Below are 15861 nucleotides of genomic sequence, written 5' to 3'. Positions count from 1 at the left end.
AGTGAAGATCTTTCCTAATACCTAGGTATTTACAATGATCCCCAAAGGGAACCTTCACTCCATCAATGCAGTAATTAAAACTCAGAGGACTTTTCCTATTTGTGAAACTCACAACCTGACTTTTATCCCTGTTTATCATCATACCATTGTCTACTGTCCATCACACAACATTATCGAGGTCATTTTGCAGTTGCTCACAATCTTGTAACTTATTTATTACTCTGTACAGATTAACATCATCTGCGAAAAGCCTTATCTTTGATTCCACTTCTTTCAATACTTAAGTTGTTTTTAGTCATTTAGATCCAGCACAATAAGGGTTAAAATTAATTAATTGTAATAAAATTTGGCGCATTATCAAAACATGCCATAAGTAAAAAAAGAATAGGGGGTCTGCATTAAAATCACTTGATATTTTTACGTAAACCCCATCTAAGGACCACCCTAGTACTTAAAAATAGGTATTTACAACAGAGTAACACCAATTATATTGTATGAATCAAATTCCATCAGTCATGGAAATAAGTATAAACATGGTACTCAGTGGAACATAATTGCCAGTTCAAAGACAATATTGGCCTCCATGCTCAGAAGGATATGATATTCATTTGTACTTGGCAGGTTCGATCCTTGCTCAGTCCGGCGGTATTTGAAGGTGCTCAAATACGACAGTCTCGTGTCGGTAGATATACTGGCACGTAAAAGAACTCCTGTGGGACTAAATTCCGGCACCTCGGCGTCTCTGAAGACCGTAAAAGTAGTTAATGGGACATAAAGCAAATAACATTATTATTATTAACACATTTGTACTTTGAAATTTCTGTTTAAAACTTAAATCTTTCCATCATTATTGCAACTAATGACACCTTTGCTTTCTCAACCATTTGCACTTCGCTTATGGAAGTATAACAGTAAATGTGTAACAGTTTCATAGTTATTGAAAATATTTCTCCATTTGATAAAGAGCTTAAGTTTTTATATTAGTTCTTTCATCTGTTTACTTGCTTAATCCCATATAATAATGGTATTGTGCAATATAAAGAAATAAAGTTTTTAGGTTGATTTTTTAGTACGTACCGTTCAATTATTGTTCAAAAATTTCTCATGCCTCTAAATGTTCTGCCCTTCTAAATTTGCACTGTTTTCTATGTACAGATGTGGAGAACCCAAAAAGCAGAGGAACTCGAGGGAAGTGACAGAGACAGTGTTCTCTACCGAAGTGCGTTCTGTTCGACATCAGCGGGTTACCAACTCTCCAAGTGGACCTGTGTGTTACGACAATGGGACCACACCTCCTCTAAATGTAGCGGTAGTAACTAGTGGTGAGGTAGTTGTGTTCGATGATATCGGTGATGACTGGCGAGGGCTGCGATTGGACCTTCAAGGTATGGATTTGGATGGCAATGGTACAGACAATAAGGAGGCATTATCTTCTGCTGGTTCATCTCCAAGTCCACCTACTTACCATCGCACAGCTTCTGACTTTTTTAAGGCATGTTATTCATATCCAATGTGATGATTTTGTTCCTAGATTTAAAAAAAAAAGTTTTTATTAAACTATCCTTAAAATTTACAAACTAACTTCCAGCTCATAAAGACATAATACTGTGAAAACTTAATATTTCCATTTTGTGTGGCAAAATGTTGTTTTGTTTTGTTTAACTTCATAAATTGAACCATAGTAGTAGATACAGAGCTTCATCTCATGCACAGTACTGTTTTCTTCACTATAAGGAAAAGCATATTTAATAATTACTTTTAGACTAGTTAATTCAATAATTTTTCATTCTTTGATAGACTGTGACATCTGTAAATGACTTGGATAGAGATTCACTATCCCCTGAACATAACAACAAGGTAACTCGAGTTATTGGCAACCTTCCTATTGCTGAATATGAGGGTTCCCCACGGCGTTACGGTCCCCGGCAGCTGGATGTATCTCAGTCGCATCCTGTTCTACCTAGTGCTCAGAGTCTTCTTGCATCGCCTTCAGTATATCCCCCCAGACCTGGCTTCCCACAAGTAAGTGATATAACTTTGAAGCTTACCAATTAGTATTAGTCATGAATCAACTCCTGGAACTTTCTCACTGGAAAAACTAAATGTACCTTATGACAGACTTTGGTGGTGGATAGAGAAGTGCCTTGACACTTGGGAGATAATTTGCTTAAACAATGTTATTCTGAATACTGTATTCTATTAATCTGTTGGGAGACATTGAATTCCTGCTTTTCCTGTATTTGGCCTATGCCAATATCTTGGTCTTAATGGCTGACTGTACTGAAAGCCTCCAGTTGAATATAGAGGAGCTTGGAGGAAAAAAAGGTGTAGCAAGTATGATATGAAAATTAATATTTCCAAGACTAAAGTGATGTCAGTTAAAAAGAAACCTAAGAGGCTTGAATGTCAGGTTGATTATTTAGGATGTGTATTCTTCCAGGATGGTAGTATACAAAGTGAAATTGAATCAAGGTACAGCAAAACTAATGGAATCAATGGTATTCTGTAAGAAGAAGTTGGTTGTCAATCTGTTTTTAGCTGGAAACTGGGTGGACTCACGATAGATATCTTATTCATAAGTTGGAAGTAACAGACATAAAAGTACTGTACTGAAAAATGATTGCATTATGTTTCTATGTCCAGCATCATTGTTATACAGTGTCCTTCCAGTATTCTGCACTGGCTGAAAGGAGGCAGTCTCGAGAACATTTTCTAGTCTGATTCATATGAGAATGCTTGCTGGTATGGGCAGATGGGAACAAGGGCCAGAGGGTAATCAGGAGATAAAGGCTATGTTAGGAATAAACTCTATGGATGAAGCTGTACTCTCTACCAACTTTGGTGGTGGGTTCATATGAGGTGAATGGAGGTGGATAAGTAACCTAGGAGAATACTGGACTTGACCACGGAGAGAAGGAGAAATGGGCAGAGATTGAGTCAACGATGTTTAGACTTGGTTTTTAATGATAAGAGGTGTAGAACCATGAAGCCCCATAGCTAGCTGCAAACAGAGGATTGTGGAGGCACTTAGTTAATTCAAAGAGGACTGCAGACTGATTGCTGAAAGGCATAACATTCTATAACAAAGATGTATGTAATGTATATATATTTATTTATTTATTACATAGTAACACTTCCTCAATTTAGAGGTTGCCTAAAAGACATAAAAACTAATATTGTGTAACAGAGAAAGTAAATAAAAGTTTATTGAATGTGAAAGAAAATCACCGAAGATGGCCTCTTAAAAATACTTATTGCCGATTTCAAGGCAGGAAGTGGAATATCGATAATCAAAGAATTCATTCATTCATTCATTCATTCATTCATTCCAGAGACTAGCTCAAATTACAATAGACGAACTATTATAATATAACACCTGAAACAAAACTGAAAGAAAATTAACAAAAAAGAACAGAGAAAAAAATAAGTTGAAACTAAATTTACCAATAAATCATACCAGGTGCAAAGGCAGTGACATACTAGCATTACACTGTAAGATTAAATAATTTAACACTCAACAGCTTAACATTCATATTTTATTATGAAGATGCTATGGTCTTAGGGTCTTTATTTATGCTTGGCAAGGACTTTCTCGCTCGACCTTGGCCGCCGATGACAGGCTGCTACCGGCCGCTGGCGCGTGCGGTTTCCAGCACTTCCTGCAGTTGCTGAGAGCTGAGCTCTGAGATAGTAGGGTGTTCAATGGAGCAATAGTATTGTATAGTGTTTTATTGTTATTGTGTATAGTGTTGTAATGTATGTGAAATATTCGTTATGTGTATGTGTATATCTGCCCAATACTTACATACATTAAGTGCAGAAAATCGTACGCTAGGACAAGACAAAAGTTTCAAGCGAAATTTCCAGGGAGACCCTTCCTATCAATCGGACAATAAAACAACTGGCCAAGAGATTCAAAGGTACAGGTTCAATAAACAATAAAAATAGACATAAAGCATTATCTCCTTACTGAAGCTAAATTAGATGACATTGGCAAAAGCGTTTGGTTCAGGAAACCAAGGTATCTCGTGCTTCTGCCTGGAAGGCAACAAAATTATTAAAACTGAAACCATACAAGATTAGCATAGTGCAACAGTTACAACCACTGGATCCCATTAAGAGAGTGGATTTTTGCAATTGGGTTATAGGGAAGGTAGACTCAGGTGAAATTGTCCCCAAGTTAATTTTTTTTCCGATGAGGCTAATTTCGATTTGCATGGCCATGTAAGCTCACAAAATAACAGATACTACAGTGCAACAACCAGAAATAGTGTTTGAGCAACCGCTTTATGAGGAGAAAATTGGGATCTGGGTTGCTTTGAATGGGCATAGAATTATAGGCTCGATATTTTATGAGGGCACAATAAACAATGTGCATTATAGAGATGAAATCCTTGACTAATTCTTTGATGAGCTGACATATGCAGAATATTTTTCGGTATATTTTCAGCAGGATTCTGCCACAGCTCATACAGCTGAGGCATCAATTGCTGAATTACGCCGCGTGTTTTGTACGAGGATCATAAGTAAAAATCTGTGGCCCTCTCGTAGCCCAGATTTAACGGCATGTGATTTTTATTTGTGGGGAATGTTAAAAAATGTAGTTTATGGAAACAACCCTCACACACTAGATGAGCTTAAAGACAATATAAGAGGTGCAATTGCATCCATCAGTGCTAAAGAACTTGGTAAAATAACCGAAAACTTCATTAGGAGATGCCAATTATGTTTGGTAGCGCATGGGGGAACATTTTCAGCATAAACTGTAAAAATGGTGTGTAAATGCATGATAAATGCATGATAATGATTTTGAGCATAAACTGTAAACATGGTGAGTATAATGATTTTGAGCACCATATTCTTCCATACATACGCACGGTAACCGGCAACTGACTAAGTTTTACAATATTTAAAATTCTTCCACCGTTTTGTTACTTTCTTTGCCTTTTGGCAAATTTTATTTGTCAACAGTACATGTTTCGTTCCTTATTTAGGAACATCCTCAGCTGTTATTGTAGCTTAGGTGAATTGCTAAGATTTTAAACATGTTAATTTGCAAGTACATTCACTTAAAAACTACTAAAAATACCAATTAAATGATATTAAAAACAATGTGGGGGTTAGTGTGTTTTGCAAATTAACGTGTTTAAAATCTTAGCAATTCACCTAAGCTACAATAACAGCTGAGGATGTTCCTAAATAAGGAACGAAATATGTACTGTTGACAAATAAAATTTGCCAAAAGGCAAAGAAAGTATCAAAACGGTGGAAGAATTTTAAATATTGTAAAACTTAGTGATTAAATTTTGATATGGAAAATGAAGTTGATTGCTTGCAACCGGCAACTGAACCATCGCTGGCGGCCAAGGTTGAGCGAGAAAGTCCTTGCCAAGCATAAATAAAGAACCTGTATTAGAGGCTTGGGACATACTCTAGTTTGCTGTTAGCTTCTTGTACCTCCAAGTTTGGAAACTTTGGTAACTTGTGTTATTGTGAAGAAGAAATAATAATAATGGTCGTCGTCGTCGTGAAACTTGCCCTCCAGTGAAACTTCTTCCACCATCCTTTTCCTATGGGAAATACACATCAGAAGCAGTGCATGTAAAGGTCCCAGGCTGCATTTCTGATAGACTGACTGCCCAAACACCGCAGACAACAGAATCTTGCAGTACGTGTAACTGGTAATTGAAACTCAATACATGTAGAAACTTCACTCTGTAACCACCCTTCCAATAGTTTTATTATGTTCTAGTATCATTCCCAACATGCACAGTTCATTAGTCACACTCAATTTACATCCATCCACTTATATAGAACCAGGAAAGGCTTTTTGCCTCATTGTGAAGAAGTTCCTAGGTACGAGTTCTCCTCTTCATTAGATGTCTTCTCAGCATGAGGATGCAGTGATTAATGATAAACAATAACTTAAAAGTCCATGTCTAGCCAGGGTTACCTACTAAGACCTTACAGCAGTGACTCAAGCTTGAGTGTTGGATGGTGGTAAAAAGAGCCAGTGGTTTTGGGCAAAGGAACTCCTTTAGGTGGGTACTGTTGCCCAGCGGACGAAATGTTGCTGAAATCCAGCATGCAGTGCCTGTTCTCCAGATTAGGAGTGGCTGTAAAAAGCATCTGTTCTTCAGGGTAAGCGCAGCCTCAATGAGGTATAAAATACCTTTGGGGGTGGCGAGCCCACTGTAATAATAGCCTATATGAAGTGTAAAAGTGAATCAGGACAAGCAGAGGGTGAAGTGGAGGTCAGTGATCCTTTGCTTGACACAGGAGTTCCCTGGACAAGGGTGTAGTAGTAGTAGTAGTAGTAGTAGTAGTAGTAGTAGTAGTAGTAGTAGAACATCAATCACTAGCCCAGTGTGAATAAATGTATTGTAACTCAGCAATTATCCGTAAATTAGTGTACGGTAGGCGGCTCCTTGGGCCGAGTCAGTCCAAAAACTTTTCCGATTAAAGCTGTGAAAAAAATAATTAAAAGAATAAGAAGGAATAGGGAAAGGATTCAAACCTGGTCCTGTGATGGAGGGAACTAACTTATTTAGATGATAATGGTAACTGCTTAAGGGTAAAACCACACGATTATTAGTCCAACCTAATTACACAGCTGCAAAGATGAGTAGTTGGATTAAAATGTTAAAATCCCAGTATTCAGTAGCTCAGTGTCTCCACTATTTTCTGTGCTGTGCAATACTGCTATAAACATTCTAGTGGCTGGTATTTCTTACATTTTTATTCATTTATTTCTCTGGATATTTCTTAGTAATGTTTTGAATGATCTCGGCAACAGTATTCTTTCTGCTGATAATTTCTAATACTGTGTATTTATCTATCTGTCTGTCTGTGAAGGATAATTGTGTTAAAGGGAGAAACAGAATGAAAACACAAAAGAACAAGGTCAATCTCCACTTCTTCATATACTATCATCTTCAAATATATTAGCTCTCTTGTGATCAGTGCGGGTTCTTCTACATCTATATCTTCTCAGCTCTCACCAGGCTTGTTTCTGCTTCCCAGCTTCATCATAAAGGACCATTTTGACAGATGTTTGCTCTTGATGTTGGAAATGTAGGATTAGGAGGAGGAGGTCAGATAAACACAGGAAAAGGAAAGAGTGAAAATGATAAAGATGGATTATTGGTGGTAATTGTGTTATGAGGCCGAAAAGTTCTTCATGATATGTTCAGCAGTATGATATTATTAGCTTGAATTGTATTAGTGACTATTTTCATTATTCAGAAGCAGTTTCATTATTATTCACCAGGAAGTGACCTGCTTTGTCTTTATTTATTTATGGAAAACAATGCTACCATCACCAAGTGACTTGTTCTTTCTGGCCAGTACTCAGTGGAACATTTCACTAGTAAGAAGCTTTACTTTATAAGACTGTTTGCCTGCTGCTTTACAAACAGTTCTGACGTCAGGTAACAAAGTAGTTTAAAAACTCGTATAATAATTACTACATCTCCAAAGTTTTGACACTTATCTTATATGTTTGACAGATCCTTGTTAAGATTCCTTTCAATTCAAAATTACTGTAATTTTTAAGATATTGGAGATGTTGATGCAATCATTCTGATAAATGAGATATGTTGGTCATTTCAAATTTAATCAGTTAGTACCTGAATAGAAAGAAAAGAAAAGGAAGGTAGCTTCAACTATCTATAGTTACAAAATATATTATTCACCCAAGGATTTGTTTCACATTGCTTAAAAGATAATGTTTTTGCATCTATGGTAATGAATGTATAAATTTTATAGTTGCAATAAAATTATGCAATAAAGTACATATGGTATGGGTATTTAGAAATTGCCTAGAATTTGCTCCTGAGTAGGGAAATGGAATTTCGTACTGTTCAAGTTTTTAATAGAGAGAATATTTTTTTTTTTTTTTTTTTTTTTTTTTTTTTTTTTTTTTTTTTTTTGCTAGGGGCTTTACGTCGCACTGACACAGATAGGTCTTATGGCGACGATGGGATAGGAAAGGCCTAGGAGTTGGAAGGAAGCGGCCGTGGCCTTAATTAAGGTACAGCCCCAGCATTTGCCTGGTGTGAAAATGGGAAACCACGGAAAACCATTTTCAGGGCTGCCGATAGTGGGATTCGAACCTACTATCTCCCGGATGCAAGCTCACAGCCGCACGCCTCTACGCGCACGGCCAACTCGCCCGGTGAGAGAATATTTCCATTAAGCTTTAGTGCATATTAACACAGCATGATTACATAAGTTTTAGAATTATATAGTGTATTTTGCCTATTGTTACTATTGTTATTATTGTTGTCCGCCTCTGTGGTGTAGTGATTATCATGATTAGCTGCCACCCCCGGAGGCCCAGGTTCGATTCCCGGCTCTGCCACGAAATTTGAAAAATGGTACGAAGTCCGGAACGGGGTCCACTCAGCCTCGGGTGGTCAACTGAGTAGAGGGGAAGGGGTTCAATTCCAACCTCAGCCATACTGGAAGTGGTTTTCTGTGGTTTCCCACTTCTCCTCCAGGCAAATGCCATGATGGTACCTAACTTAAGGCCACAGTCGCTTCCTTCCCTCTTCCTTGTCTATCCCGTCCAGTCTTCCTATCCAACCCCCCCCCCCCCCCCCACAAGACCCCTGTTCAGCATAGCAGGTGGGGTCGCCTGGATGATGTACTGGTCCTCCGCCCCAGCTGTATCTCCCTGACTCAAAGTCTCACTCTCCAGGACACTGCCCTTGAGGCGGTAGAAGTAGGATCCCTTGCTGAGTCCAAGGGAAAAACCAACCCTGGAGAGTAAACATATCAAGAACGAATGGCTTTTATTTTTTTATTTGCGAATTGACAATCAATCAATACTGATCTGCATTTAGGGCAGTCGCCCAGGTGGCAGATTCCCTATCTGTTGTTTTCCTTAGACTTTTCTTAAATGATTTCAAAGAAATTGGAAATGTATTGATCATCTCCCTTGGTAAGTTATTCCAATCCCTAACTCCCCTTCCTATAAATGAATATTTGCCCCAATTTGTCTTCTTGAATTCCAACTTTATCTTCATATTGTGATCTTTCCTACTTTTAAAGATGCCACTCAAACTTATTCATCTACTAATGTCTTTCCACGCCATCTCTCTGCTAACAGCTAGGAACATACCACTTAGTTGAGCAGCTCGTCTTATTTCTCCCAAATCTTCCCAGCCCCAACTTTGCAACATTTTTGTAACGCTACTCTTTTGTCGGAAATCACCAAGAGCAAATTGAGCTGCTTTTCTTTGGATTTTTTCCAGTTCTTGAATCAGGTAATCCTGGAGAGGGTCCCATACACTGGAACCATACTCTAGTTGGGGTTTTACCAGAGACTTATATGCCCTCTCCTTTACATCCTTACTACAACCCCTAAACACCCTCATAACCTTGTGCAGAGATCTGTACCCTTTATTCACAATCCCATTTATGTCATTACCCCAATGAAGATCTTTCTTTATATTCATACCTAGATATTTACAATGATCCCCAAAAGGAACTTTCACCCCATCCACGCAGTAACTAAAGCTGAGAGGACATTTCCTATTTGTGAAACTCACAACTTGACTTTTAATCCCGTTTATCAACATACCGTTGCCTGCTGTCCATCTCGCAGCATTATCAAGGTCACGTTGCAGTTGCTCGCAGTCTTGTAACTTATTTATTACTCTATAGAGAATAACATCATCTGCAAAAAAGCCTTACCTCTGATTCCACTTCTTTACTCATATCATTTATATATATAAGAAAACATAAAGGTCCAATAATACTGCTTTGAGGAATTCCCCTCTTAATTATTACAGGGTCAGATAAAGCTTTGCCTACTCTAATTCTCTGAGATCTGTTTTCTAGAAATATAGCAACCCATTCAGTCACTCTTTTGTCTAGTCCAATTGCACTTATTTTTGCCAGCAGTCTCCCATGATGCACCCTATCAAATGCTTTAGACAGGTCAATCGCAATACAGTCCATTTGACCACTGAGGATCACACTACAATTTCATTTTTTCTTTGTCTGAAGATTCCTCTTCCTCCCTTACTTCTTCATATGGGCGCTATACTGTTTTTTCTGTTCATCTGTCCAGGCTCTTCCCGTCTTTGCAGTTCTTTTGACTTGAAACCCTTCCAAATTTTGAATCATGGCCCAAAATATTTTCCTGTCTAACATCTGAACTTTCTGGATGTTGGACTTCTCTAGATCTTTACAAACTTCCTTAATTCATGCTGTTGTTGTGCCGTCCCCGGGGTGTAGGGGCAGCATGCCTGTCTCTTATCCGGATGTCCCGGGTTCGATTCCTGGCCAGGTCTGCGGTTTTTACCTGGATCTGAGGACTGGTTTGAGGTCCACTCAGCCTACGTGATTAGAATTGAGGAGCTATCTGATGGTAAGATAGCGGGCCCAGTATAGAAAGCCAAGAATAACGGCCGAGAGGATTAGTCGTGCTGACCACATGACACCTCGCAATCTGCAGGCCTTCGGGTTGAGGAGCGGCTGCTTGGTAAGCCATGGCCCTTCGGGGCTGTTGCACCATGGGGTTTGGTTTGGCATAGTATCGTCATCTTCTTATTCCACAGGTAGTTGGAAAACTTTTTGGTTACTTTGGTTTTGTCCATTCTGTACAAATGTCCGAGAAATGATAACCTTCTCTTTTTCTTGGTCTTTGAGGTTAATTTTTTTAGACTTGATTGTTGTTCTGAAGTTTCCAGCCGGTTTCAGCCTGGATTGGACCCAAGATTTTCCATATTCTTTCTAGGATCTCCTGCTTCTCCAATTTGTAATTCATCGTGTTATTATTATTAGGTTTTTTTTGTTGTTGTTGTTGTTGTTGTTCCCACAATCATAATGTGCCATCTCCACATGTGGTATATGGGCTCACTCCTCATCAATCCCAGGCCTACATCATTCTATTTCTTCACAGCCCCTCATAGCTTGTTTCTGCTTCTAGATATTTTCTTCCTCATCATTCTCCTCCTCCACTCTACTACTACTACTACTACTACTACTGCCACTGCTGCTGCTGCTGCTGCTGTATTTCTATTAGAACAGGAAACACCAGTAGTATAACAACATTCTTTAAAGTATGGATAGTTGAAGGAGAGACAGTAGGAGATCAAATATCCCAGTTATTTTGTTTCTGAATTTTCCTAAAAGTAAGTTGTGAAAAAGTGTTGTTTTTAATTATATTGGACTAGCTGTTGTGAACCCTTTGTTGATGGGTTAGTATTTGTGATTGCAGCAGTAATATCATCTAGCGGAGGTGAATGGCAGCAAAAGGGACAAAACACTCCTCAACTAACAACAGTCGGTCAGTTTAATGTTACTGTTGATAACCACCAATGTCCCAAGTCTCTAAAACTTATCGAATTTTGCTCTCTTTCGATTCAGTGATGTTTAGTAGGTGCACATTCTCTCCTCTCTCTTTTTCTCTCTCTACCTATTCTTTCCTTAAATGATTTCAAGCAATTTGGAAATTTTTCAAGCATTTTCTTTGATAAATTATTTCAGTCGCTAATTCCTCTTCCTATAAATTAATATTTGCCCCAATTTGTCCTCTTGAATTCCAAGTTTATCTCCATATTATGACCATTCCTACTTTTTAAAAGCTCCACCCAAGCTTATTGATCTGCTAATGCCATCTCTCCACTGGCAGCAAAAAACAAACCACTTAGTTCAGCAGTTTGTCTCCTTTCTCTCCGGTCTTCCCAGCCCAAAGTTTGCAACAATTTCATAACTCTACTCTTTTGTCGGAAATCACCCACAGCAAATCGAGCTGCTTTCCTTGGATCTTTTCTAGTTCTCTTACCAAGAAATCCTGGTGGGGGTTCCATAAACTGGAACCATACTGTAATTGGGGTCTTGCCAGAGACTTGTATACCATCTCCTTTGCCAGAGTGGTCAAGGGTATGCACGGATATATGGGCATATGCTGTATGCCTTCTACTTAACTCCACTTGTTAAAGTAGGCCTTCTGATTTCTTGCACACATCCTCTGCTTTGGTTTCTTTTCTCTTTAATTTTGCCATTCTGTCAGTGAGTTTTCACTCTCTGACTATGCTCATAATAATAATCGTGAACATGGATGGTTCAGCTGGAGTGTTGAGACAAATACCTAGTCCTAGAGCCAGAAGAATTAATCAGATGCGATTAAAATCCCCGACCCAGCTGTGAATCAATCTCTGGACCCTCTGAACCAAAGGCCTCAGTGCTGACGAAGGAGTCAGATGCTCTTACCTAGAGTATACCCTGTAAACATTTTGGGACTACAGCATTGTCCTCTACATGCTTACAACAACCCCTAAATCTATATATATAAAATAGCTTGTCCTGACTGACTGACTGACTGATTCATCATCGCCGAGCCAAAACTACTGGACATAATGAAATGAAATTTTGGGGATACATTAATATTAAGATGTAGGTGCTCGCTAAGAGAGGATTTTTGTATATTCCATTGCTAAGGGGGTGAAAAGGTGGGTGAAATTTTAAAATGAGTGTATCTATATCTCAAAACTTTGAAAGTTTACAGATGTAAAAATTGGTATTTAGAATCTTCATTAAAAATAAAGAAACACATATTTTTTGTTTTCGAAAAATCCAAATAGGAGGGGTGGAGAGGGGTGAAAAATCGGTCGAATGCATTTAATGAGGATACTTATATCTCAGAAACTGAAGATATTGCAGACCTGAAAATTGGTGTTTTGGATCTCCTTTAAAAATAAAGAAACACGTATTTTTTTGTTTTTGGAAAATCCAATTAATCGGGGGCTGAAAAGGGGGTGAGTTTTTAAAATGAGGTATCTCTATCTCAAAACTTTGAAAGTTTACAGATGTAAAAATTGGTATTTAGAATCATCATTAAAAATAAAGAAACGCGTATTTTTTTTCAGAAAATCCCAATAGGACGGGTGAAAATGGGTGAAAAAGGGGTTGAATGCCTTTTGAGGATACCGGTACTTATATCTCAGAAGCTGTAGATATTACAGACCTGAAAATTGGTACTTTTGATCTCTTTTAAAAATAAAGAAACACTTATTTTTTTTGTTTTCAGAAAATCCAATTAATGGGAGGGGGAAAGGGGGGATAAATTTTTAAAATGAGTGTATCTATATCTCAAAACTTTAAAAGTTTGCACATGTAAAAATTGATATTTAGAATCTCCTTTAAAAATAAAGGAACACGTATTAACTCCTCTTAAGGGGAAATAAAAAGGGGGTGAAATTTTAAAATGGGAATTTCTACAGTATATCTCAAAAAACTGAACATGATACAGAAGTGAAAAATCGTATTTTTTATCTCTATTAAAAATAAAGAAACGTGTTTTTTTACTTTTCGGAAATACCACTTGGGTGGATTGTTGGGGGGGGGGGGGAAGTGAATGAAAATGGTGTTGAATTCTTTTAATTAGGCTACTGTTATCTAAAAAATGAAGATGTTACAGACGTGAAATTTGATATTTGGAATCTGCTTTAAAAGTAAAGGAACATGTATTCTCGGAAAATCCAATGAGGGGGGGAGGTGAAAGAATTGAAAAATGAATTGACTCATTTGTTTGAGAATACTTACATCTATTAAAAACTTAAGTTGTTAGGGCCTACAGACGTGAAAATTGGTATTTGGATCTCCTCTAAAAACAAAGAAAAATGCGTCTTGGAGGCAAATCATGTTGGGGGTAGGGGGCGGAGTGAAAAGGAGTTGAATTCCTTTCATGAGGCACATAAATCAAAAACTGAAGAAGTTACAGAGTTACAGTCGTGATAATTGGTATTTAGAAGATCCTTTACTATTAAAGAAACAAGTATTTTTGACGGAAAATTCACTTGGGAGGGGGAGGTAGTGTGAAAGTGAAAAAAGTGAATTATTTAATCTCAAAAGTGAAGGTAATAGACGTGAACATTAGTGTTTGGGATCTCCTTTAACATCAAGAAATACTCCTTCTTTTAGTTTTTTTTTGGGGGGGGGGGGGGGGTTGGGTAAATAAACTTAACGGCGGTGGGGTGTAAAAGGAGGTGAGACCAATTGATTTTACTGTTCATAATGTATTTATAAGGAGCCTCCGTTGCTCAGGCGGCAGCGCACCGGCCTCTCACAGCTGGGTTTCGTAGTTCAAATCCCGGTCTCTCCATGTGACAATCGTGCTGGACAAAACGGAGGTGGGACAGGTTTTTATCCGGATACTCCGGTTTTCCCTGTCAACATTCATTCCAGCAACACTGTCCAATATCATTTCATTTCATTTGTCATCCATTAATCATTGCCCCAGAGGAGTGCGACAGGTTTCGGCTGCCGGCACAATTCCTATTGTCGCCGCTAGATGGAGCTTTATTCATTCCATTACTGACCCTGTCGAATGTCTGGAAACAGGCTGTAGATTTTCGATGTACTTATTCTGATCATAAACCGATCATTTTTAATCTTTCCTGGGTTCGTTTTCAAGAGCCATCTTTCCTTCGGAGAACGTTCTTAGATTACAGTAGATTCTCCTGGCATATAAATAAAAATTTAAACACATTTGAAATAAACGATAGGAATGATATTGACCGTCCAATTTTTCACCTCCATAATAAGGTCAATAATGCACGGAAGTATGTCATTCGTATGGCCAGAAATCCCGCACACTTGCCCACGCGCGACAATGGTGCTGGTCACATTCTCAACAATGACAATGGCAGCAGATGTAATTTACCGCCATGTAGCGGTCTTGCATCTTGCTGTGGGCTCCAGAACATCCTTAATAATAATAATAATAATAAATTAATAATAATAATAATAATAATAATAATAATAATAATAATAATAATAATAATAATAATAATAATAATGTTCTGGACCGTCGTCAGATGTGCGGACCGCGCTGGAAACTGGTCCTGGACGGGTAATGACTAAGAATGCAGTCCGGCCGCGGGTTCAGTATCGCCAAGGCACCCAAGACGACACCAGGCTGGATCTCCTCAAGGATTTGATCCATATTAAAAATGCTTATAGGAAAAGATGGCAAAGGTTTAGGGACCCAACTGACCGGGTGGAATACCTGGACCTAGCCCGGGAAGTACGAAATCGATTGCTGGAAAGAAAGATTGAAAAATGGGAGGAAACTTGCCGTAATCTATTAGAAAACGAATCAGATCGCGAATTTTGGCGTATTCTCTCAGAAAACGAGTGAGATCGCGAATTTCAGTGGATTACATATAAAACAATAAGCATTCAATTCTAAGTTTCAGTATAATGCCGTAGCGAAGCACGGGTATCTTGCTAGTACCCTCATACGAAGAGATCTGTTACCTTTATTTAAAACCTTGTTAATGTGATTACTCCAATGAACATCTTTCCTTATATTAACACCTAGGCTGTTATGATAGGAAAAGTACCAGAAGAAAATAACACTGAATTAGAGTTACCTGAGAAATATTTTACTCAATTACGAATGACTTTTTCAACAAGTAATCATTTAAATTACAGTTACTTCACAGAATGCCTGTCTTGCAGAAATCCACAGAACATCTGTCTTGCAGAAATCCTTCAAATTTTCTTTTTTGCATGGAGCAGAAATAATACCAAAGTTTGCAACGAAAAGGATACTACTAACTTAATTCTGTATTTCTATTACCATAGAAACATTAAATGGCTATCATCACTCAGTGAGACTAAACATGATACCCTGGTATTTTTAAAACGATATTTTCCCATAATTTTTATTTTAGTTGGTGACTTTCAACATTTCAAATAATTTGTCAATTACTTTCCAAAATAATTTGTTCTTGAATTCACATCACTAAGCCTTGACCCCATGAAGGAAAGTACATCTTTGAATTTGCTGAAAAGGGCACTTTAAGGAATAACTGTGTTCATTTTAAGAATATCCCTAGGGGT

At 38.0% G+C, this 15861-nt stretch overlaps 1 protein-coding gene across 4 annotated transcripts in view; it reads left to right on the top strand.

Annotated features, from left to right (window-relative positions):
- LOC136885079 (uncharacterized) overlaps positions 1-15861 on the top strand; it is a 1401330-nt gene that overhangs the window by 1003737 nt on the left and 381732 nt on the right. For all 4 annotated transcript variants that reach the window (XM_067157511.2, XM_067157504.2, XM_067157532.2 and 1 more), the window contains 2 exons: positions 1156-1492; positions 1798-2022. In XM_067157511.2, coding sequence (XP_067013612.2) covers positions 1156-1492; positions 1798-2022 — 562 coding nt within the window. The remainder of the gene's footprint in view (positions 1-1155; positions 1493-1797; positions 2023-15861) is intronic.

This window comes from Anabrus simplex, chromosome 1 (assembly GCF_040414725.1).
Source record: "Anabrus simplex isolate iqAnaSimp1 chromosome 1, ASM4041472v1, whole genome shotgun sequence".
In the NCBI taxonomy this organism is placed as follows: Eukaryota; Metazoa; Arthropoda; class Insecta; order Orthoptera; family Tettigoniidae; genus Anabrus; species Anabrus simplex.
This window is presented reverse-complemented; position numbering and strand designations above follow the sequence as displayed.